Source organism: the organism of the source record quoted next, unplaced genomic scaffold, assembly GCF_019419815.1.
Source record: "Pyrus x bretschneideri cultivar Hongxiangsu unplaced genomic scaffold, Pyrus_bretschneideri_v1 Contig71, whole genome shotgun sequence".
NCBI classification, from domain to species: domain Eukaryota; kingdom Viridiplantae; phylum Streptophyta; class Magnoliopsida; order Rosales; family Rosaceae; genus Pyrus; species Pyrus x bretschneideri.
In genome coordinates, this window is record NW_025999811.1 from 335016 (window position 1) to 360000 (window position 24985).

The 24985-nt window shown below is 38.5% G+C and overlaps 2 protein-coding genes, 1 long non-coding RNA gene and 3 pseudogenes across 3 annotated transcripts; 1 reads left to right on the forward strand and 5 right to left on the reverse strand.

The window, feature by feature from the left end:
• The first annotated feature begins 1541 nt into the window (after positions 1–1541).
• LOC103956843 (chlorophyll a-b binding protein of LHCII type 1) lies at positions 1542–2474 on the forward strand. The gene has a single exon (XM_018649772.2). It carries the CDS (start codon positions 1593–1595, stop codon positions 2388–2390), a length of 798 nt encoding a protein of 265 aa, XP_018505288.1. The 5' UTR covers positions 1542–1592; the 3' UTR covers positions 2391–2474.
• LOC103956937 lies at positions 2270–9322 on the reverse strand (annotated as a pseudogene).
• A 152-nt stretch (positions 9323–9474) lies between these two features.
• Positions 9475–10170, reverse strand: LOC125468217. The gene is made up of 3 exons (XR_007254618.1): positions 10160–10170; positions 9715–9877; positions 9475–9613 (listed from the first exon to the last, which is right to left on the reverse strand). It is a non-coding gene; the product is annotated as an uncharacterized LOC125468217 (long non-coding RNA).
• Positions 10171–14432: 4262 nt separating this feature from the next.
• LOC103956844 lies at positions 14433–16696 on the reverse strand. Its single transcript, XM_009368884.3, has one exon. The coding sequence runs from the start codon at positions 16672–16674 to the stop codon at positions 14527–14529; it is 2148 nt and encodes a 715-aa protein (XP_009367159.2). The 5' UTR covers positions 16675–16696; the 3' UTR covers positions 14433–14526.
• A 613-nt stretch (positions 16697–17309) lies between these two features.
• LOC103956939 overlaps positions 17310–24985 on the reverse strand; it is an 8688-nt pseudogene continuing 1012 nt past the window's right edge.
• On the reverse strand, positions 19949–21838 carry LOC103956846 (annotated as a pseudogene).

The following is a 24985-nucleotide window of genomic DNA, read 5'->3' on the forward strand; positions in this document are numbered from 1 at the left end:
GTTGGATGAAGCTGAAAATATTTTTGTAATAATTGCATATCTGTAAGGGGTTGGGTTCAACGAATCGTCTCATGCACGAGTTGCAAGTTTTACAATTTGTCCAACATTAATAGTAAATAAATTGCCCGAATCAGATTCCATGCTTTATCACTTCTATCTCATGCCTTAAATGATACGGTATCTAAAATTAGTCAGATCTTGAGTCAAGCTTTACAATTTAATTTCTATTTTACTAGTGCTCTCCAAACCTACAATTAGATTAATTTAGTTGAATTTGGGTAAATATTAAATAGAAACTAAAATATAAGTTTCAAGAAAAAATAAATGTTTAAGGAAAATATCAGCCCAATTAAATATGTTAGGATATGTCACAAACTTTATTGTAATTTGGCCTATTAATAAATGAAAGGTATGAGAGATTGCCATCTTTTACTCAAGCTTATATTTTTTACGATTTTTGAAGGTCTGTTAGATTTCAATTTTAACAAATAAAAGGAGTGTATGAGATTAAAAGTGGTGGAGAAATCATTTTTCAATGGAAAAATTAAAAAGGCAGTGTCCCAAAAGTGGGGCACATTTCCATGCCAGTCAATCTGGTCTCAATTGATGGAAAGATTTTTCAATATGACCGGAACACGAGATAGTACACTATATGTTTCTATACAAGTGATGAAATTCTTATTTTAAAATATTTATAACATAAAAAGTAAAAAATTTCACCACTTATATAATAACACATAGAGTACCACTTGTGTTACGGGTACAAGGAAAATTTTCTTCAATCGATGGAAGTGAGGATGGTTGTGATATACTTGTAAAGCTACATTGGTAAAAGTTGACAAAATCCAAAGTAAAGGGAAGTTGGTGGAAATTAGGTCAAAACTATTGGAACAGGATCATCCCTGGATCCCTTCTACCAAGTTCATCAAGTCCATCCATCGATTCCATCCGGACCATTGAAATTTGATTCAACAACTAAAGTTATTATAACTTTTAAAAGGACCTCATATTTGTAACTGTGGGATTAAATTTCAACAGTTTGGGTAGATGAGCTTGGTGGACTTGATGGAAGGGATCCGGAGAGGATCCCTTTCCAAAACTGTAAACGGCATTCTTATAATTTGCCCAAAAATAAGTACGACTCGCTCTTTCCAGTCTTTGCATTTACATTCAAACTTCACTCGTTAAATAAATTCATGATCGAATTACCAGTCATTAAACATGGCAATATATATTATACATCGGCGTCCTGAAGAATTTTCGTAATAAGGGAATCGCTACACGTATGGCTGAGAGTGACCAAATCTCTGTTTTGAGGGAAATTGTCCAAAATAATTTGAACAATAATCCAATTGCAATTTGCAATGGTGTCCTTGATCGATTGGATGGGAAGGTGAGCTGGATGCTTAAATCACTACATCACCCATAAGAACCAATCAGGAAAAGGATCGAGATACACATGGATTCTGGATAGGATTCTGGATCTCACAGGACGCCCTATAAAAACAGAAGCATCATATTCTGCATACTCAAATCACCAAACAATTTCATCAGCATCTCCTCTCTCTCTGTCTCTCTCTCTTTCATCCCCAATGGCAACTATGGCTCTCTCATCCCCATTCACTGGGAAGGCCATTCCTCTGAACACACAGACAGAGTTCTCAGCTGTCCAAGGAAATGGCAGGGTTTCTATGAGGAAGACGGGCAAAAAGCCTGCTGTCTCATCAGGGAGCCCCTGGTACGGCCCTGATCGTGTCAAGTACCTCGGACCATTCTCCGGTGAGGCTCCATCTTACCTAACCGGTGAATTCCCCGGTGACTACGGGTGGGACACTGCTGGGCTATCAGCAGACCCCGAAACCTTTGCCAAGAACCGTGAACTTGAAGTCATTCACTCAAGATGGGCAATGCTTGGTGCTTTGGGCTGTGTTTTCCCGGAGCTCCTCTCCAGGAACGGAGTCAAGTTTGGTGAAGCAGTGTGGTTCAAAGCCGGAGCTCAAATCTTCAGCGAAGGCGGCCTTGACTACCTTGGAAACCCAAGCCTGGTTCATGCACAGAGCATTCTAGCAATCTGGGCAACCCAGGTGGTCCTCATGGGTGCTGTTGAGGGTTACCGCATTGCCGGAGGACCCCTTGGTGAGATCACTGACCCACTGTACCCCGGAGGCAGCTTTGATCCTTTGGGACTTGCAGATGACCCAGAGGCATTTGCAGAGCTTAAGGTCAAAGAACTCAAGAATGGAAGACTTGCCATGTTCTCAATGTTTGGCTTCTTTGTGCAGGCCATTGTCACTGGAAAGGGCCCTATCGAGAACCTGGCCGATCATCTGGCTGATCCTGTTACCAACAATGCCTGGGCTTATGCCACCAACTTCGTGCCCGGGAAGTGAGGAAACCTAATCAGTGTGTACCTGCTTTTATGTAAAATTAAGCTTTAAAAATTGCATCAATGGACAATTTTAACTTGATCTTGATAACACGTACATCCATTGAAGCTAAATTATACAATTTACTGTCGTATCTATTATTTTCTGTTACACTTCACAACTCAAGATTTTGCATTCGAACCCCAAATCCTGGATAAATTGGCTAAAATATATTTTATGCTTGGCATCAAAGGCCCAAAAGAAAAATGAACCCTGAATATAGAGGAGCCCTTATCACCGTATCATAATCCTCTTAAGAGTCTACAATTCTAGTTGCAATTCAGAGAACAAGAATTGACAGAAGGCATACCAGGGTGGAAATTGTGAAGACTCCTCTGATAGCATGATGGCTATTACTAAAATAGCCGTTAAAAATCGCCGTTTGGATTATAAAATCACCAAAAATACCAACTTGACTCTTCTGCGTTCATCAACTGACATTAGAAGATTCGGAGAACTCAAGCATTTGCATTCCTCTTCCAGCTACTGCAATCTGATAATGGTTCCTAAACAAAACACAAACAATCCTGCCACACAATTTAGCATCCAGTGCTTCTGGCTCTGGCACACTTATGATGAAATAAGCACCCTCAATTAGTTTGCCTTCATCCTCAAGATGCCAGCACCTAACACGTTGATCAAGACCAGAGGAAAAAACCCAAGATCCGTCTGTCCAAACACCTTCATAAAATAAAAAACAATTTGATTACACCGTAAAAACAGTGAATTTCAGCAAGAAAAATCACTAACACTAGTCTCAAAGGTTCTGGGGAAGGAGACGTCAAAAAAAAAAAAAAAAAAAAGACAAAAGAGGTTAAAGTCAGTCTTTATTCTCAATATTGTGAATTACTCTATATTGGGATAGTAATCTGGTTTCGAAGAATTTCCTTTACCTTTTACAGCAGAGCTGTGAGCTGAGGGGACCTTATCATGATTTACGAATCTGATCCAAAAGTTCTTGTCTTGACCAGAGTGAATAATTTTTTGTACTTCCAAGTTCTGTGATTGAATTTCTAACTATCAGTGCCATATTCTCAAATTCAGAGTTTGATGCTGAGCCTGAAACTGACAATTCAAACGTAAGACAACTACGCGCTTGATCATCACCCCCACTTATTAAATTGTATAGAAACCCAATTTCAGGACTTCGACAACCCTCTACACCTGAAACATGGAGAGAATTGACACCAGATTGGTGAATGTTCTCGAAAATAGCTAAAGGAGATATTTCACATATGTCAGAGGAGGAATCATAAGCATTCACTTCTGAAGCAGTATCAATAGCTTGGGAATAAACTGTTCTGTTCTCGTGAACATTTTGCATCGATGACATTGCATCCATAATGTGATTAGGCAAATTGCAATTAGTTTCCTCTCCAGTTTTTATAGTGGTGGAACCAGTGCCTAGTCTATTCTTTGACATGCTACTGCCTAAGGATCTCCACTGCCGTCCACCTTGACTTCCCCTCCCTGTCTGTGGCCTTTTTGGACAATCAATGAACTTTCCTATATCAAGTACTGACACAAGTTGCATGAAAGCCTGAATGCTTTTCGTGAGGTCCCAAAAGGCAATACTTCCATCAGTAGCTCCACTAATGAGAATATACATTCTCCCCATCTGAATATTATCTGCAAATCAAAGTTATAAGAGACTATAACGACTTTAGATGAGCTGTGACAGTAGCAAAAGTCTTAAGGGAAAAAAGGTGGAAACATCAGACCAGAGAAGGCCTTGCATACAGAAAATTTAAACCCATACAACTATTTCTCTTTCCCATACATGCTCCATTCAACGACTGACCTTCAGAAGGGACACATGAGGATGACATGCTGCAATGCCAAAACTGGTGATGACAGCGGAAGCAATACAGCAACATCAAATCTACAATATCAGAAAGAAAGGATTGTCGTAAATGAGCTTACAAGGAAATCATTAAGAATAGAGCAACATAGGGCTCCCCCATTATTACCATAGCCTATAGGGCAAAACTAGAGCCCGCAATGCAAGGGTGGCATCTGAGCAGGCAACAACAATAAAACAGACGGTAATCCTGAAAGGAAATCGAGAACTTGGAAGTAGATCAAAAAGGGAAATGAGATAAGGAAATCAAACATTAGTCATTTCCTATTACCTGGAACCAGCACATTTGACCAGAAATGCAGTGACAGCGAGGTATCTCCAGTCATCTTCATATTCATCCGTAAGTGAAGATTTCAAATCGATATTTCCCTTTTCTGAAGACAATAATCTAGATCCTCCATTGGTTTCTGCAATAGAATAATTGCCTACATTTTCTGGAAATTTACGATTACTAGAATACTTGACTGGCATACCTGTTGAAAGCCACTGGAATCACATCGAAGTTGACTCTTGTGACAAAACTTCATTTCCATTTCCAGTGATGTTATGCTGCTGATCAGATAGTGTTTCATCCTTTTTGTTTACCTTATTACTTCTTAGTAGCCAGGAAGTTAAGACCCGCTTTGCACCAACAGAAATCAATAGAACTGGAGTTTCTCTGTTCTCTGCTGCTGCATTTTTTCCATTTATGTTGGCAGTATCTGATGGAACAATGTTTAACTTTGAGGCACAACATATTGATCTCACAGCTGATCCACCAACATGCTCCCAAGCAATTTTGATGCAGACCAATTTTCAACACCTGGTGTATACCTAAGTCCATCATTAGACATTTAGCTGGTCTTGTATAGCCCTCTGAAAAACCCCTCAGTTTCATAGCAGAGGTGCTCAACTACTTTCTCTTTTTTGAATTTTAGATTGTAAATTGCTAATAATTGTAACCATACCTGGTCAACCTCACAGTTCCATCTTCACACCCATTAGCGATCCAACTAGATCAAGTGAATAGGCTGTGCTTCTCATCTACTCCAGGTTGCAAATCTTCAGAGACAAAGCATATGGAATGCATCTGTCTCCCATGGAATTGCATATGCAAATTCCTGGAGAGTATCTTCCTTTCACCATCAAGCCCCCATCGCCTATGGATATAAATGATATCATCCTGAAATTCAAATGAATATTGTAGACTTTTAAGATAAATACAACATTTCTATAAACTTGATGAAAACTTGCTCTTTTTATTTTAAAGTAAGTAAATGAAATGTACACGGAATGATCAAATAATGAGATAGAATAATGTGCCTAGCAGAAAAAAAACATTTCATGGCCTATATAAAACTAAAACAACTCATATCATAACTTGCTATCGATGTCTACTTTTTGGTCAATTACGAACCTTAACATATGCAAAACAGTTCCTTATTTCTGGTATATAACCAAGATAATAGGAATGCAGCCACCTCCATCCAGCGCATGGAATATGGACAACCTGGAAAATATATGGACCCTCAGGAACCAAAATAACTAACACAAAAAACTTACAATCATTTCAGAGGAAAAAGTTATTGGTACGGCCGTACAGGAAGGGATGATACCTTGGTTTCAGTCATTAAATTTCAAATTATAAAATCCACTGATGCAAAACCAGCAGCACAATGACAGGTTGACAACTCATTAACAGAGTTATTATCAGCAGAAACGGATTCAATAAGACTCAACTCTTTTACTTGTTTCATCCCTATAAATTCCAAACTCTTCATATCTCTTTCATACTCCAGATAGCATTTACACCCATCTGCTCCTGTCTGAGAAAAGTGGGAAATTAAGAGAGTACTCACATCTTCTCTGGTAACAGTTACAATGTTTCTAATTAAGAAAAGGGAGAAGGTAAAGTTTAAAAGGCATTACAATTTCACTATTCACAAACACACACATGAGTGTTATAATCACTCATCACCCTTGCAGATTAAAAGTCAATTGTGACCATACCGAGCAGTATATCAATCTTTTTGGAGCTTAGTCTAGCAATAGCAAGACTTGAAACACTTGATATTCCATGAGCTCCCTTGAAGTAATTGGACGGAGATACATTCAGGTTAGATTCTACTGTTCCATGCAAGACACTCTTCAACAAAGGGAACAAAACAAGATTACCACGTATATCTCCACATACCAATACCTGCAAAAATCAACCAGAAGGGCATAAAAACAATTAAATATATCTGGATACACAATAGTTTCTAAAGAAATTAGACTAACATCTAGTTTTCTCTAGATTTAATTCAAGAACTGAAAAGTTAAGCAAGCCACATCTTCTTTTCACATGATCAACAGTTCACGTTTACTCTTTTATAAATTTAGGCGAAGAGCTAAATATTTCCTTATACTTGTCCTTAAAGTCTTCCTATCTATCTGTACCCGAGCAGTAGTCATAGTCTCCTTTTATCTAAACAATGTAAACATACAAGAATATTCAAAACATGATTTGATTGGGTGTGTGTGTGTGTGTGTGTGTGTGAGAGAGAGAGAGAGAGAGAGAGAGAGAGAAACACTAATATGATATGTGGCTTAACACAACAGTGACCACCTTGTGTTGTATTTTGTCTCAATTTAAGCTGGCCATGGTCAACCCACACTCCACAGGTTTCTCTGGTGTTTAACTAATCCATCGTAGTGTTTCTGCACACTTTATGTGCAAATCCCATTCACATGAACTTAAGAGGAAAAAGAAGACAATGGAAAACAGTTACCTCTTTGTCCAACAATGCATCCAAACACATAATTCGAGTTCCGAAACTTGATGTGAACTCTGCTATAAGAGAGACATTGCAGCTCCTTGCAGAATGGTCAGACAACTTCCAGAGCTTTAATGTTCCTCTAGGATCAGCAGTGAAGATATACCTGCATGGTATGAACAGTAGAATTGGTGACTTAAATATTTTAAACTTCCAAATCTAAAAATCAAAGGAAGGCTTAGATGATGTCTATCATCAGAAATTTAAGTGGCATGGGTATACCATTCTAGAAATTGGCACACTGGTATGTGTGGCCATTGTATGATATGGCCCACTCTTGCCAATTATGGACAACAAATATCTAGAATGAAGACCTTGGTAACATAGTGATAGTAGTCATGAAGAACTCAGGTATTGAAGAGATAATTGATAATTATTATTTAATAGAGCAGTGACTGATCATTACCCAGAACCCAGTGACTTGGACCAATGTGTTCCTAGGAGTTGTCGCTCCATCCCAGCTGACGAAGTAAGGGAGAAACCCACTTTAGGAGTACAACCATCACATATAACCCCAACAATTGTTACGTTTCCTTTTCCGTTTCCAACAGCAACCCAGTCCTCAATGTTGGAGCAAAGTTCAAGTGGTTCTGAAAATAAATCCATGCAAACAATCTGGACCTCTTCACTGAGGCGGACAAGTTCAGTCCATTCTACTTCTCCAGTGTCCAATAATCTAGCATGGTACAGATAGATAGCCATGGTTTGTTTAAACATAAAGGGTATCCTCACAAGCAAAGTGCAAGCGACGGACGTATTCGCTTTTGCTGGACCAAATCAGAAAAAGGAAACAATTCTTTTTAAGACCAATGTAAGTAAGATAACATTAATATATTCACTAAATTTGAGGAAGACACCATCTAGGAAACATAAACCAAAATAAGGAAAATGTGTGCATATAGAAGTCATTATAAGGTTTGCTTGGATTTCGAATATTGAAGCGTCAATTTTTAGACCTTAACTACCCATCCATTGATTATTCACAACACATTAAAAATCCCTATAGAACGTCTACCCACGGACTTCATATTCATCATTTTTTAAGGCGGGGGGGAAGGGATCTCCTTTCTGCCTTCTTTCTTCTACTTTTGCGGCGGGACATGGAAAAAATATGGGGCTTTGATTGTTTCATCTCATTCAGGATTCATCCCGTCCTACGAAACAAGGCTTTTGCCCAAGGTATGGATTCAGAAATCAAACCTCAGCAATTTAAATGACCCTTAAGAGAAACGAGATTTAAGATGTTGGACTCTTACAGCCACAATACTTCTTAGCTGTGGTACCAATGAATCAAAGCCCTAGCTGAGCAGGTGGAGGACCAAATTGTTATATAGCAGTTTCTGATACAAAACAATACAAACTTAGTTTTTTATTTTCTTGGAGTTAAGAATGGAAGGATAGACCCCCAAACCTTCTTCAATAATCAGAGTATTACCTGTCCATAGGTCCAATATTCTCTGAAAAAGTAGGGATATGAACTCTGTATGTAATCGTTCTAGTAAATTGTATTACCTGTCCATAGGTGCAATATTCTCTGAAAAAGTAGGGATATGAACTCTGCATGTAATCGTTCTAGTAAATTCTTTTGTCTCTGCATGTCCCTCAAGGCCCCCAGAGGAAGTGTGCAGCTGATGCACTTTAATTGCAGAATCAAAACCAGCAGTAATGAGAAGTGAAGAGTTTGGATAATACAAACATCACCATATGCCCCTTCCTCTGCACATAACAGGACCACAAAAAGGGAGTGATGATCAAGGCTGTTACCAGAACATCAATGTTTCTGGAATCACTACCAACATTTTTTTCTGTAAAACTTATTCTTCCTGTTCCAATACGAGCATTTCATTTACAAGTTCAAGTTAATTAGAAAATGAAAGAAATAACTTGCTATTTCAAATCATTGACAGAAAAAGAACCACAAGGCACTTACGTATGCTCCTTGATCATTTGAAGGTGTTTACCATCCAGTCCTCGCCAGCAGTGACAATCAACTAAAACAAATAAATGGTTTTGGAATCAGCAATCCATACATAAGGAATTTTACAATCTAGTCTAAACCACCAGGACCATTTCCATCAGGAGTTAATCACATGCAGGACAAACCCCGTGTGATTACATAAAAAGTTCAACCTGACTAGGATAATTGATTTTGGAAAGTTAGTTCTTCTCACCCTACACACTGACACAGTGCACATTAAATGGCAAGCTTAGAGATAGATAGATAGGATTGAAAACCCATTCAAATGAAAAAAAATTCCCCAGGATATAACTGATGCTAATAATCTGTTTTTATCTGTGTTGCACGGACATGGTGAGTTGATTTTCCAATGATGTGATTTTGTTTGGATTGGAGAGAAACAAAAAAGAAAGGAGAAGAAGACAACGACTGCTCAAAAACTTTTGTAAAGCTTACTGAACCAAGAATACAGCAGTCCCAAACTCGGGCATTGTGACCAAACAAAACAAGGCCAATGGGGTCTCCTGGCTTCTCAGAATGCTTTGTTTCCGCACAAACTGCCCAGACACGAGCACTGTACCAAAGAAGAGACCAAGTTGAATGGAAACACTCTCAAGGGGAAAACACATGATACTGAATTTAGGATCATAGAATTGAAGCAACAAATTCACCTACGATCATCAGAGACAGAAACCAATTTGGTTCCATCAAAAGACCAGGCTATCCGAAAGATTGAACCTTCATGTCCAACAAGTTTGCGTATATGATCAATGCCGTCTTCTACTTGATTAGTTAAAGATGCAGCATTATACTGAGACGCTACTTTTCATACAATGATCTGTGCAAACCCAATTGTTCAAAAGTTAAGAACTTAAGAAAACAGAAATATCAGTATATTAAGACTATTATAAAGGGGCATCAGGGGAAGAGGGGGTGATTGATAGAATATGTAATCGATCAGATCACTGTGAAAGACTTTTCTAATTATGATAGTTTTCTTTTTTTTCATTTCAGAACCTCGGTGAAACTTAAAAAAAAGTAGAACAATTTAAGCATGCACTGGGTGCATGGTAATCATGTAGGTGGGTTCGGCGAATCATGGAAAGAAAAGATTAGGCACCTCATTATACAAGTACTCATATGACAAGTAGTTCACACTGTAAAAGTATTTATATAATAGATAGTTTAGATTATAAAAGATCAGTTGAAATCTAAGTTTATACCAACTGATATTATAATATGATAGGTAGTTTAGCTTGTACAAGTACTTATATGACATGTAGTTTAGACTGTAAAAATACTTACATGATAGGTAGTTTAGATCCTAAAAGATCAGCTGAAATCTGGGTTTATACCGACTAATAAGGTACCTGAGTTGAAAAAAAAAATAGAAAAAGAATATAACTAATAGCGAGGCCCCCCAAGAGATTTATAGGTGTCCGAAATTTTGGAAATGTTCTAAATTAATTTTAGGAAATATGTGGTGCGAATAGAATAACCCTAACTTTGGCTTATATCACACAATTTTTTGTGAAAAAAAAAAATCGAAATTTTTAGCTTTAAGAAATATTTTGCGTTGGAATTAAGGAAAATATTGCAAAACCTTTAGATGTGATCCTACCGATTATTAGGTCCTGAAACTATTTTTTATTGATTCTTAAAGTGAGAAAATAGAAAAATATCTTTAAATTTAGGTTTTAAATCATTGATTATAAGTGTTTAAAAATGAATTATAATATATTTTGCACGGAAAAAATATATTTTGAAAAACACGAATATAATAGTTTGTTGTTATGCTAAGAGAAATAAAAGAAACATTAATAAAATAAAAAATAAAAAACGAAAAAAAATTTGAAAAGGGATGGATCGGTATGAAGGTAGCGACTTTATGGGGAATTAGTCGCTCTCTTTTAAGCGATTGTTCTCAAAATGAATAGCTAGCAAAGTACCGATCGTATCATTTTTTTTTCTTTTTTTTTTCTTTTTCCATTGAATAGCTATAGTAGAGTAAAATAGTAATCATAATGCAAAGTATCAACCTAACAACAAAAAGTACTGACACATGGAGTCCTATTCATGGCCCTAAATAAAAAAATAACTAAAAATTGGACTAATCTAATTGTTAGGCCATAAAATTGGAAAAGGGTTCCTTTATGGATCTCTTCCACCCAATCACCTAATTCAGACCCTTGAAATTTTGTCCAACGACTACAGTTATTATAACTTTTAAAGGGCCCCATATTTTTAACCGTTGAATCAAATTTTAAGGGTCTGGATTGATTGATTTGGTGGATTTGGTGGAAGGGATCCAGAGAGGATATCTTTCTATAAAATTGGACCTATTTCAAGTTAGTTTATTTACACATAACAGATTTGTAAGGAAGAAGTTAATTTAAACCACATATTAATGAAACTCTTTTTGTTAACTATAAGAGGGTGAAAAAACATTTTTGTCTTCTATCACAAAATAAAATTATGGACAATAAAGTAATTTGCACAAACTAAATTTTACAGTTGTTTTTAAAAGCATCATCTACATATAATCCTAACAAATCACCTACAAGAACTCCGGATTTTTACAGGTGTATTTGTGAACACGGAAAATTCCTGAAAACAAGAAACGAAATTTCGATGTCTACAGTATTGTTTTATGAAACTTCGAATTTCTATGGCACTTATTTTCAAAACTTCAAGTTCGAGTTTAAGTACGAACTCTAGGTTCATGATACCTACAAACAAACACAATATACATATGTAGTGAATGGGAATAGTTTCGGGACCTATGTGTAAAAAGGATGGGTGACAACCCCAAAATATGGGGTTATCGTGGCTTGCAGGCCCAAAAGAGTGGTTGTTGGGTTGCTGGGCAACAAAGGAGAAGTAAATGGATTAACAGATTATATACCCAATTATTAGGCTAAGAAGGAAAAGTGAAAAACAAGGCCTAACCCATGGGCTTGTTATTTCATGCGAGCCAAAAATAAAACAAGGTCCAAAAGAAAAAGAAAAAACAAGTGGGATAGTTTGGTGCATATGCCCAATTGGGTTGCGAGTCAACTGCAGGCAGCCCAGGTCCGTAAGAAAGGTGATGCAAAACAGCTTTGTTTTGGACCTTAGAGTTTTGGAGCAGGAACGACTTAGTGGCTTGGGCAACGCGGCTTTAGGTTGCGACTCTCATGCGTGTAGGGTTTCTTCTCTTATTCACGCATATTCAATTCACCACAATTATAAGAACAATAAATTTAAGCTAAATCTATAATTTGAAGAAAAAAAAAACGTAAATTAGAGTTCATGCTTCATGGTGAATGTTTCATGCAATCATTGCTGAAAAAAAATATCGAAATTGAAATCATGTTTTATAGATTACTTGGATTGCTTGATGAATATTGTGAACGGTTTTGTAGTAAACAAGCATTCGGTTCCTTAGCTCATTGTCATGAGCGTGTTTAACATGTGTTGTGGCCTAAATTTAATTGAACGAGAGAGAGAAAGGGGTGGAGTTGCATAAAGAGAAAAGATAGGCTTGGGAATTACTGTGATGACATTTCTCCGTACCTTGTGCCTTTTTTAAGAAAAATAATGGGGTTTCTTGCCCTACAAGTAATACAAAGTTATGCCTTTTTGTTTTTTGTAATTAATTCTTGAATTGTTTTTCACTAACATTAGTAGTTGTTGTGACTATAAATACTCAAGTAATGATTTTTGTTGTGAAATTGGTGTGAATACCCAAATAAAGAAAACAACCACATATAGCCAAGGGTGGAAAGTGAAAGAATAGAAGTCAAAATTATATTGCTTAAATAATAGAAGTTTGGTTTTTATTGTTTTGGTGTGTAAGTCTTTTACATGCATTAAAAGAGAAATATGTTTGTATGGTATGGGTAGTACAAAAAGATGAAAAGCAGAAAGTAATAATCATGTTTTCCTCATTTGTCCCTCTCTACATTCATTTCTCTTATCTGATACTAGTGAAGAAAATAAACAGAATAATACATGACTCCCATTTCACTTCAATCTCTAACAACTCTGATAATATATATAGATATGCATCATCTGATAATAACATGTTTCTAAATGCTCAAGGTAATCATTATCTTGAATTGGTCAAAGCTCCAAAAGACTCCAAAACAAAACTGTCGAACATTCTAATGTTTTAGCACATTCAATCACATATATTAAACATTAGTTCGTTCTATCAATTATATTTTTCTCTCAAGTGAGGCATAAATATATATATATATATATAGATATATGGTCCTTTACAACCAAATATATCTCGGGACACTAAACCTAGTTAGAAACTAATTTTTTTTTTTTTTTTTAGTTTTACATATATTAAAATAAACGGTTAAATGGGTACCCGTTTATAACCGCGGGTAATACCCATAACCGTCCATTTAAATTTTACAGGTAAACAGACCGTTTATTTATCTAAACGGTTACCCATAACCGTAACTATCAAATTTAAATGGACGGATAATTACGATTACCTATAACTAATGGGTATTTACCCATTCCTAATTTTGATAGGCCTCTCCGGGTCGGGCCCAAATGTTCGGCTCAAAAATTTCGTCAAAGGGCCAAAAGTACCAAAGATAGAGAATCATCTGGTTTGCCGTTGCATTGCGTTTTCGGCCGAATACCCTGATCGAATCCCCGTAAGTTGTTCTGAATTTTGGGCTCCAACTCTGTTAATCTTCTGTATTATTATCTTTAAACTTTGTTTTATTTTAAACTTGAAGTAGAATAGTAATTAGTCTTTAATCTTTGTCTCGTATCAAATTTGTAAAAACTAAAAGGGATAATTTCATCAATGCCGCTATAACAAAACCTGTAGGATTTTGACTTTAATTTTGAATGTCAAGTCATAATTTGTCGCATATGCAACGGTAACTCGTCAAAAACACTGACAGCCTCAAAAGTAACAAGAAGTCTAGTATTTTCTTGTCGGGAGTATTTTTGCTCACATCATTTAGTATGATGTATGCTCATCGTCTTAAATGGTGATGAGCAAAAATGCACTCTTTCTTGTCAATTTAAGGTTAGGAGGTTGGAATGTTTGTCTTGGTCACCAGCATTCAAATATTTGTAGCGGCAGCATTACCAGAGTATCTAATTTGTGGAATGTATATACCTTGTTCTTCGGGACATGTCGTCGGCCAATTCGTTTACGTTTTGAGCACCAGACTTGATCACCCCCTGTAAAAGCTCTCTTCCTTTTTGCGAAGAAGACAACACCTCTTTTATTTTTTATTTTTTTATTTTTTATTTTGAGTACAACACCTCTTTCATTTAAGTACAATCAAGAAAAAAATAATAATAATAATAATAAAGGGATAGAATTTGAATTCACATGCAATAAGTTGAAGAGAACGCTCGAACAACCAGAGCAATTCATAACTTGCATCTCTTTTTTTATTAAAGCATAAATTTATTCTTTTATAAAAACAATTATTTATTAACAAAACCCTCCCTCCTTTTATATTTCTAGAAGTCGCAAGAAATCCAGAGAGGTTCCTCAAACCGACCCTTGAGCTCATCTCCTCCAACTTCATTTCCCAACCGCAAGCCCCCCATGTCCAGCTCATCACCACCCTCGTGCCACGCTGGCGTCCCATTTTCGTACCCATTCCACGTCAGCCTCCTCAACCCACTCCCATCCAATCTCACCACGTACAATTCCCCGTACGGCTGAAACTGATTCGGCAACGACACCGGCTCAGCCGTCACGCCACTCAAGTTCGCCGTGAACAGAAGCCACTCCCCGTCCTTGCTGAAGCACACGTGGTTGATCCTCTCCCTGTGCGACTCATTTCCCGCCACCGGGATCCTCCTCAAGTCGGTACCATCCGGTTTGACGACGTAAATGCCGAACACGGCTGCGTCATCCGGATTGTGTCTGTTCGAAGAGAAAACAATGAGGTCACCTTTTGGTGACCAACTTGGCATGGTATCGATACAGGGGCCCTCAGTTAATTGACGCACACTGTCGTTAAACTCGCCGTCAACGGCGTCAATAATGTAGAGGTTCTTGTGCCCTGTCCGACCGGAGCGGAATACCAACGACATGCCGTCTGGAGAGCACGAAGGGAAAGCGTTATTCCCCGTTTCTTCCTTAGTTAACATCTTTACATTGCACGGGACGTCCTCTTTATCGCCGTCGAGATCTGATGGGTGAAATTCGACTCGTGCAATCTGGACAGTTGTTTTGGCCGACTGGAATATTGGGCCCACCGAGGTGTAGATGACGTGCTTCTCGGTTGGGCTCCAGGCGTTGTAGAAGGCTGCCCGGCCCTTGATCAAATTCCAGCGCTTTGAGCCGTCCGATTTGATGACCTTGATTCCGCTGTTCTCATCCAAATCCTGATTATACGCGATCAGATCGCCGCTCGGAGAGAAGATTGGGAACGAACCCTGAATCCTCAGCATCTGGAGTTGTTCAAAAGGCGACGACACTCGCTCGATATAAGGAATCGTGGAATCGGACTCGCCCCACTGAGTCGAATCACCCCGGAATCGGTGATACCCGAGGAGCTCTGAATCGGGCGAAACAAACGGGTTGTAATGGTGGAAATTCGGGTTCAGGATCTCTGTCATCGGCTGAAACGTCTTGGATTCGACATCAAAAAGCTCAACGTGTCGGAAATTCTTACCAGGCCGGCGAGTCGCGACGGCGATTCGTTTACCGTCGTGGAGAGCTGCCGGAGTGAAGCAGTGGAGCCCCGATGGAGTGACTCGAGTGGGAGTGATCGGGAACCCAGAAGAGGACTCCAGATCTTTAGGAAAATGGAAATCGACCCGGAAAATGCTCCACCAGCCGTCGTCATGTTGGCGGTGAAAATATATGACGGAGTCGCCGGACCAGGTGGGCCAGCCACCGCGCTCGCAGACGAGTAAGCGCTTGCTGGGTCGCGATGCTTCGAATACGACGATATCGGTGTTGAGCTCGTGAAACTCACCGCCCCATGGACGAGATCCGTACGAGGCGACGGCGACGAATTTTCCGGAGAGAGAGAGGGCGGGACTGTAATCGACGGAGTCAGAGGGAGTCAATCGGGTTGTGATTTTGTCATGGAGTGTGGAGGAGTAGAGAGCAGACCAGGATTTGAAGTATCGACCGGGATCCTGGTGAGCTGAAACGAAGTAGAGGGTGTGATTTTTTATGATGGGTCGGTCGTGGAAGAGGGATCCGGGTTCGGAGTGCAAGAGCTGGGGATGGGGGAGTCCAGGTCGGGTTAAGTAAATGGCGGGAAACCCGGTTCGCTCGGAGATGAAGACGAGGGAGTGGGGTTCGTGGTTGTTGTCAGCGAATTGGGCATTGAAGTTGATGGAACGGCCGTCGGAGAGGCGGCGCTCAGGGCCGATATTGGTGGAGGAGGGGTGGAGGAGGATGGGGAGGGCGAAAATGTCGAAGCCATAGTTGGGTCTGCCAACAGTGGAGAAGACGACAGTGCCTTTGGGGTCGGTGTTCATCGTGGGAGCTGTGAGATGATGAAGGAAGAAGACGGCAATGGTATTTATGGGGGGATTATGTCGTGGAGGAAAAGAAAAAGATAAAGACGGAGGGTTTAGTGAGGAAGTGGAAATCCTGGGCAGCTGCTGCGGATAGGTCCTGGTGTAGAGCTGACGTAGCATTTTCGCTACTTCGTGGCGATTAGCAAACACAGACAGACTAGCTGAAATACTTTATTTTTCTTGTCAATCAAGCTGAGATATTTTTTTTTATTGTCCCATTTCTTGGACCGAGAAGCCAAAATAAATTATAAACAATAAGTCGGTATACTTTTTATTTATTCAAGTAGTCCTCACGGGTGACGTCTACTAATTTAACTCTTCGAGAAATTAATGTGAGAATTAATTAAAGAATTGTGATTTGGGGATTTTCATTATGCTTTTACACATGTCGAGTTCTTGCATGAACAAATGGGTCCAGCGCTACGATTGGATACTCTGCAGAAAACTTGGACAGCCACTTCTGAATTGAAAAATTGGAACCCGATTTGACTCTGAAATTTTGAAATGAAAATTGGAAACATTGTTTCCTCTCCAATCATTCCGAAAAACACTCACTCTCAGCATCAATTTGGGCTTTTTTTTAAATATATTTTTTTTTTTAAAATTAACGAAAAAAATTTGAAAACTTTGAGTTGTAATCAAAATGATAAAAATGTGTTGTAAATGAATAGTACATGAATGATTTTTTAGATTAAAAAAAATGATTTTTCGTTCAAATAAACAATACCGAAAATATTTCATTAAAACTTTCAAAATTTTTAACGGTATTGGCTCAGATTGTAATTATTCATGGGGAATTTTGCTGCCCACTAATTAATATGCATAAAAAGTCCATTCTTGCATTTGAGAGCCTGAAGAAAGCCAGCAAGAATATCCAAACTGAAAAAGTAACTATGACTGCACATAACCTGCCCGTGTCTATAATCTGCTTGCACATAAAGCCTAACACAGCCCTTTCAACTGCCTTCATATTTCGCACAATGTCCTCAACTCCATCGTCTCCCCCACATTGCTTCCTTTCACCGTCACAACATAGTGTTCCCACTGATAAGCAACCGTTACATAAGAGGAGAGTGAACCGGAAAGCTATCTAGTGCAAACCGTTGACTATAATTCCGGCTATTCAAGTAAACACAAGTTCAAGACGATTACATGGATTCTAAATGCGGTCTGCAATCAGTAACATCGGGACTGCCCAACTAGTGAACCATGTAATTGCATGGAATACCTCTTTTGTGATCCCCAACCCCAGTAAATATTTTTTAGCTGCAAACGAAGCCAATTGTATAAAGCCTGTTTAACGATGAAAAGATACATGCAGGTAGTTTAAATGACATATTAACAAATAATTCGTGAATTTTATGGCGAGAAAAATTGATTAGTGATTACTTATGTAGCGCTTCCACTGGCAAAGATGATGGCAACATGTTGCTACAGCCAAACCTCTTGGGTTTGGGTTAACACTGCCCATTTCACATTACTTTGATTTAAGTGTTCCTCAAGGCAACATCTCAGAGTTTTTATCTGCATAAGAAACATACTAAAAATATTGAGAAGAAATACAATGATCACTATGAGCTCTAACTTCTTCTCTGTGTGATGATTTCTGTGGCTTTAAGGTGAGTTTATCGTTGATTACCTGTTGCAGGCCAATGACCTCCCCGCAATGACTCAATAGCATTCACCAACGAGTAAAATCTCCTTGTTTCAGGACCGCATAGTAACAACAACGAGTGCGCGAAATTATTAGCCGGGGTGGAAACTGTCACGGTTAAGAAGTTACAGCCTTCCAAATAGGAACTTGCTAATCCAAGGGTATTGTTGAGCAAAAAATGCCCACAATGTGTAAACAAATAATTCACTCGACGCAATTTCACCCTCATTCATTTTTCTGAAGAGGGTTTTATTAATTTGAGTTCGACTTATTCTAAATTATGAGTCTATTAATTACAACCTTTCACTTAAAAAATGGAACACCCTTTGATTCTAACATGAAAATATGAATTTCGAGGGTTGGTGTTTTTATTTGATTTTGTGGCTGCATTTAAGTGAAAGGCCTAAATTGCCTACGTACCCTTGTTGAGGGATCCAGCCGCTCGTAGTTCTTTTGATTTTGTATGTGGATTTTTAGTGAGTGAATGACCCACTAAAAAGGATTTGGTGTTTGGTTTATTTGGGTGAATTTGGTTGAATGAACTAGGAATTTGATTTTGTGTTTGAGCATTGTGATTGCATCTAGAATATGGTACTAGATTGTCTACGTACCCTTGAAGGAATCAAACCAGCGTAGTTCACAATGTATTTGTTGATATTTGATGCCTGTGCAGTTTAGGCTCTTGCAAGCAAGGACTTTGAGTCACTTGGAGCTGAACGCAGCTTCATGCCATTTGAGACTTTTCTTCGGCAATTTCCCTATTTTTATTGTGCCTTGGATGTTTTTAATCTCACTTATTAAATAATATGGCTATTGTAGTAAAGTTTTTTGGTAGTTTAAAACTATCAAACTAACTTTTTTCTTATTAAGTTAAAACGGGTTACCTACAGGTAAACTTGTTAAGAACCCATTATTAATGAATCCTTAACGTGTGACCAGATAACGACTCGATTAACGTGTTAACCCAAAACCTGTTGTTTTCGTGTTGTTTCAAATTGGGTTAACAAGTGATATAAGAAATTGACAATCAGTATTTTACATTAAGAGGAAGGGAGAGAGTTTAACCCAAGACATTGTGGGTCATTATTTGTGGCACACTACTTTTATTGCTTGCACCCAAGGTTTAAGGTGATTGGACTAGGCTACGTGATGTGCACACTACAAATTAAGTCTCAAACTCAACATAAATATAATACGTCATTGTTATAAATATGTGTAGAAGCCTTAAGACTTATCACCTACAAATAAAATAAATACTATTGAACTGTAACATTATTTGGTTGTAAAAATTTCTTTGACCTATCTACGTATTCGTTGATGACCAAATAGCACTTATTATGTCAACAAAACTAACGCCTCTTTCATCCCAGTCAACTAAATGGAGCAACATGGGGCACGAATAATGAGAACATGAGGTAGTGCGAAACAGATAAAATATACGATTAAAATGAGATTTTGTGTAGAGTACATACATCATGACTAAATATATTGTCTCGTACATAATTTTGTTTCTTAATTTTCTTTTACCTCATCATGATAAGCCAATTTAAAATGATTTATGCCCTCTTTTTTGAACTTTTTACAGGCTAATAATTGGTGCCTTTGCGTTGACACCATATGGAAACCCATAAACCTACAAGGCAGAAGCCCACGCCGAGAGCAGGCACAATTTTTTTGGTGCAGTGGAGGAAGCTTTTTTTATTAAACATTAACAGGAAAAACAGCTGATAAAACCGTTGCTGAATAAATGGAAACTATTATTGTGAATTGATTATCATATATATCTGAAAAAAAATTGAGGTCCAAGCTGTGTATATTTTCAAAACAGAATGTAGAAGTAGACAATTATATAGAGCGAGAGGGAGAAGACGGCAACAATATGCTGCCAGAAGAGGAGAGCAGAAGCCTCTCTGACTGCATAACCCCTCAAGCTTGCAACTGCTCCTAACAATATGGCAGAAGGTGTGGTGTATTGCAGCAAAAGAACGAACCGATACAATTGATCATCGGCTACCAAAAGATTCAATTTATCCGACAATAGAACCACACCAATCCCAATTAAAGGAAGTACCAGAAGCCTTGCAACAATAATCCCAATCGTAGTTCTCATTCCGAGATTGGATTCGTTGGGACCTTCAGCTAGCATTCCTCCAAGAACAAGCACAGCCGAAGGCACCATGGCCTCCGCTACAATTTCCAAGCTGTCTGTGAGGAACGAAAGGACTTGGTCATCATCAAAAACAAGAGATTTCAATGTGGGAATCATGCCAATGACAATGGCCAACAGAAAAGCAATTGTTGGCGGCTGAAGAATGCCATGAATTGGTGTTCTCCAAGCAACATATCTGATTTTCCTCACGATCCTAGGCTCTGCCAGACACTTACTAGGCTTGGTACTTCTCGGATAACCTCCCTCCTCCTCCTCCTCCTCACCAAGTTCCGAAGGACTAGTGTGTGAAAGTACACCATTGCTGCTATTAAAAAGCCTTGCAATAAAGGGTGTCTTGCAATGTTCAGTTTCCTTATCTTCAATTCCAGGCCATTCAGCCTCAACGAGAAGTGGCCTAGCAAGATCACTTTCATCTCCATTCCTATTCCCGTTCCCATTCTGATCCGAACCCAATTCCGCAATCTCATGATTCTCCTCTTCCTCCACAACTACATAAACACCAGACTCCAATGTGGGCTCCATCATATGGTAAACAAGAGTGTAAACCAGAATGACAGAAACCCATTGGGAAAAAGAAACGTATGCCACACCAGCCTCAGTGCAGTCATCTTCTGTACCGAAGGGTTATTATCACTATGGCAAACAGATGCAACAATTGCAAGAGGGAGATTACCCGTGTTTCCAAACGCAGTCATGATCACGGTCAATCGAAAAAACTGAGGTGGAGGCCTACAAATCACTGCAACCAGCAAACCCAACACACACCCGATCGCCGTACTTATTACAACATTAACAGGAATGAACCACCAATTTACCAAATTCTTTAGACTAATTGATGGCCCTAGATTTGTGAAGATTAAGCAGGGTAAAAAGACAGCAAATACCAACTTACTGAGAAATGTAAAGGTGAGTTTAGGGACAAGTTGGTATTTTGGGTGGGCAAGAAGAAAACCAATGGCAGCCATTGAAAGGAGCTTCAGCAGAGGAAGCACTGCACTTAGCAGCAACTCTCCTTTTAGATTGCTTCCTTGCATTGCAGGTAAAATCTCCATATTTTGTTGATCCCAGATGACAAAACTACTAATTAATCAAACTTTGATCAAATCGAATCAAATCAAACACTGTTGAATTCAGAAATCACAGGACAATGAGAATTGGAGATGTGGGTTCTGACCTTTGAATCTGAAACAATCATTTGGTGGTCCATTCAAGGATCTGAGAAGAGAGAAGAACCAAATCTCAGAGACGTTCTTCTGTTAAGATGCAGAGCTTTCACAGAACCCACCTACATCAACGAACTTTATACATTTACTCAACTGATAATTAAATATATGAGTTTAATTTACAGACGATGTGAGAGTTGAAGAAACGGATAATCCAGAAGAGCCGTAGGACTCGAAGCGAATCATATACATTTGTAAGAGTGGAAGTTTTGAAGGTGGACGGCCATCACATGATGCACGTGATGTCTTCTATGATTGTTTGTGGCTATCTTTAATACTCGGAAGGTCTTTTTAGATATTTTAACTAATATAATATTGATAAAAATAAATTAATAAAAAATTATAATAAAAGCCAAGGTTGATGGGCAACACATGATAATTGATATAGTTTAATTTTCACTGTTCTCCTCTTGCCTAATAATCAATAATTTAACTTACTGACGTTATTATTTAAAGACTAGCTGATATGATCACGTGAGTGGTGTATTTATCCTATTGGACTCAAATCAAATCTCATGTAAATTAGAGTAATTAAAATACAGATTTTATATTAAAAAAAAATTATATATCTAATGCAAGAACGAGAAATTGTAAGACCATCTTCAATAGAAAATGCAAAATGCTTTAAAATAAACGTTTTACATTTTCTTGTTCTCTATAAAATTAGGAACTTTGTTGCGTTAGCAGCATCCAATAATTGGAAATCTAGGAACTGTGCTTGCAAACTTCTCTTTTACTTTTTGTAAAATTTGTAATTACTTGATCAAAGTAGCAGGAAGAAACGCAGGCCCATATTTCCTTAAGTTGCCATGTGAGCTGAGTTTCCCAATTATTTTGGGAAGCTTTTTCCTTTTCTGTGAACTTGGGACAGCTTGAACTCTTTCATGTGCTGAAAAGAAGACCACATCCACAATTTTTATTTACTTTCGATGTGATAAAAGCCTCTTTTGTATTTTTGGCTGGAGCTCTTCTCTTCCTTTCGAGTTTTAAACTCGTTTTTTCCTTCTGCAGCTTTTTTAAGGTTTTGTGCCCAAATGTATTCCTATACAGAACCCCACTCTAATGGAGGAGAGAGAATCATGAGTGATGATTCATCACATGTTCATGCTAGAGTAATTGGACCATGTTTAAAAGGAACAAATGAGGCGAACTCCATCTTTCAATAGCTGCTGCCTTGATATTTAGTCAAGCATAGGTGCTGCACACCTCCGAGTAGCGTCCTTGCATAGCTGCTGTCTTTCCTGTCTTTCCGCAATCACAAAGTCACAAGCGGCTACTGCATTTCCCTATCGAACCGCTCCAGTTTCTGGTAACCTGGTGAACGGACCAACAGGCGAGCCTTCTGAGGACCGGTTTTTGGATTGACAGGGGGCCTTTGAGGAGCGTCTAAACAGTGGAGATGGGCTGGTTCTTGTCTTTCTTTGCTGCAACTTTGTTCCTCCATGTTTGATGTTTGTCGAACGAACCTTGAACAGCTACCGTGCATGAGGCATGATTTTTACGTCTCGCCATTGTGACTTTCTTTTTTGCTCAGCGGCTCTGATTATGCTTCTGGAGTGGAGAGGGACTGCTTGCATCCTCAAGGGCTCTGTCCAAGAAAATTCCCGACAAGTAGATTTTGACCGTCCCCGTAAAGATCACCTTCTGGCACCTCCGTGTCTACATAGAGATATGTTGTGCCGAGAAAATGCTTGACGAGTAGATCCGACTGTCCCATACATAGACATGCTGTGCCGAGAAAATTCATGATGAGTAGATTTTGAACGTCCCGTAAAAATCACCTTCTGTCACCGCCGTGTCTACATAGAGACATGCTGTGCCGAGAAAGTGCTTGACGAGTAGGTCCTGGAATTTCTTGAAGCAGTATTCATTCTTTGTCTTCTAACTCATAACTTGCCGCCGGGATTTCTTGACCACCTTCTATCCAATTGGTTGCATTTCTCCCGAAAAGGCAAATTGTTGCGGGATTTGGAGATGAATCATGAGGCCTTGGGGAGTTGCATGGATTTTGGTGGAGAATCCGAGAAACAGGAAGAGAGACAATGTGCAGCTTAATCCCAGATTGGGTTTGAGAGAAAGTAGGATTTGATGGTTGCCGTGTTCTCCTGCAAGAAAGGAGCAACATAGAAAACCAAAGGGGTTAATTGACAATGCTAATTACCTTATGAAATTCGTTGCTTGCTCTTCGAAGCTGTTGGAATGACAGCAACCTCCTTCCTTTCTACCTCTTCGCCATGTATCTCTTGTTCTCTGTTTGCTTTTCTATTTTGTTTCTTCTCCGTGTGCTTCTCAATTTCTGCAGTGTTTTCTTCTTTCTCTCCTCCTTTCTGTTACGTGTTCTACTTTCCCGGGGTGTGGGGAAGTTGAGGAAAGCCATCACTTTACTGAGTTGAGAACGTGGGGAGCTTAGGAGAGTTCTGGATAGACAAGAACTCTAGGACTGTTGAGATTTTTTTCTCTCCTTATATATAATATATATATATATATAATGTGAACCTTATTTCTAGTCGGTCCATGTTTTGGACCACTATTTTTTTTTAAAGTGTCCCCATGTTTTATAAAACTTGCTAATATATTTTCTCTATGAAAATATATGGCTCAACAGGTATACCATGAAGTTACAAAGGTTGTACCTGTGAACCAACCCCCTAAAGCGAAACATGCGCAAGGAAAGAGTAATAGGCCAGACCAAGCTACAAAAACGAAGCGGTCCCTCCATAACCAGTCATCCATAATATCAAATAAATCATTTTCGTCTTTGGTAAATTCAAGTTTAAATCCTCAACTGCAAAAAGTTAAAATTTGAACTATAACAAAGCATCCAGCATCTTATATATAACAGAAAACATCGCATTCTATGATTTCTGCCCATGGACACAAATAGTGTTGTACATTCAAGTCCCAGATAACTATTCCTAAATGAGAGTTGTAAAAAGTAACTAAAATGTTGAGAAAAAATAGCACTGCACTTTTTTTTTTTCTTGTGATAGAATTCCATCGCACTTAATTTAACATATTCTGATTGAAATAATGAAACTACAAGAAAACTTTCTAGTAAACAAAATTTCAAGAAACCTTACTGTCAATTCTCAAACGCTGCAAAATCAAGCTCTCCTTCTGACACAAGGATCGATCAACCTAGAATTAGCATTTTCATGACAGAGAAAATGAATAAGCTATTAAACAATCAAGGTTCGCAAAGGTGATGAGTCTATTCAAATTCTCCCATATGAAAGACAAGCAATCAATCTAGCCATAGGAAAAGGATGCTCTCAACCAAACTAACCTTCAACTTGTACGATTTCCTCTCAACCAAAATGACCTTTTTGATCCCATAACAATCTGCCAGCATTTGTGTCAATTATCCTCTCCCCGCTCCAAACT

Excerpts from the sequence above, each read along its gene's own strand:
- LOC103956844 (XM_009368884.3), bottom strand. The coding sequence starts at position 16,674 with ATGCTACGTCAGCTCTACACCAGGACCTATCCGCAGCAGCTGCCCAGG.
- LOC103956843 (XM_018649772.2), top strand. The coding sequence starts at position 1,593 with ATGGCAACTATGGCTCTCTCATCCCCATTCACTGGGAAGGCCATTCCT.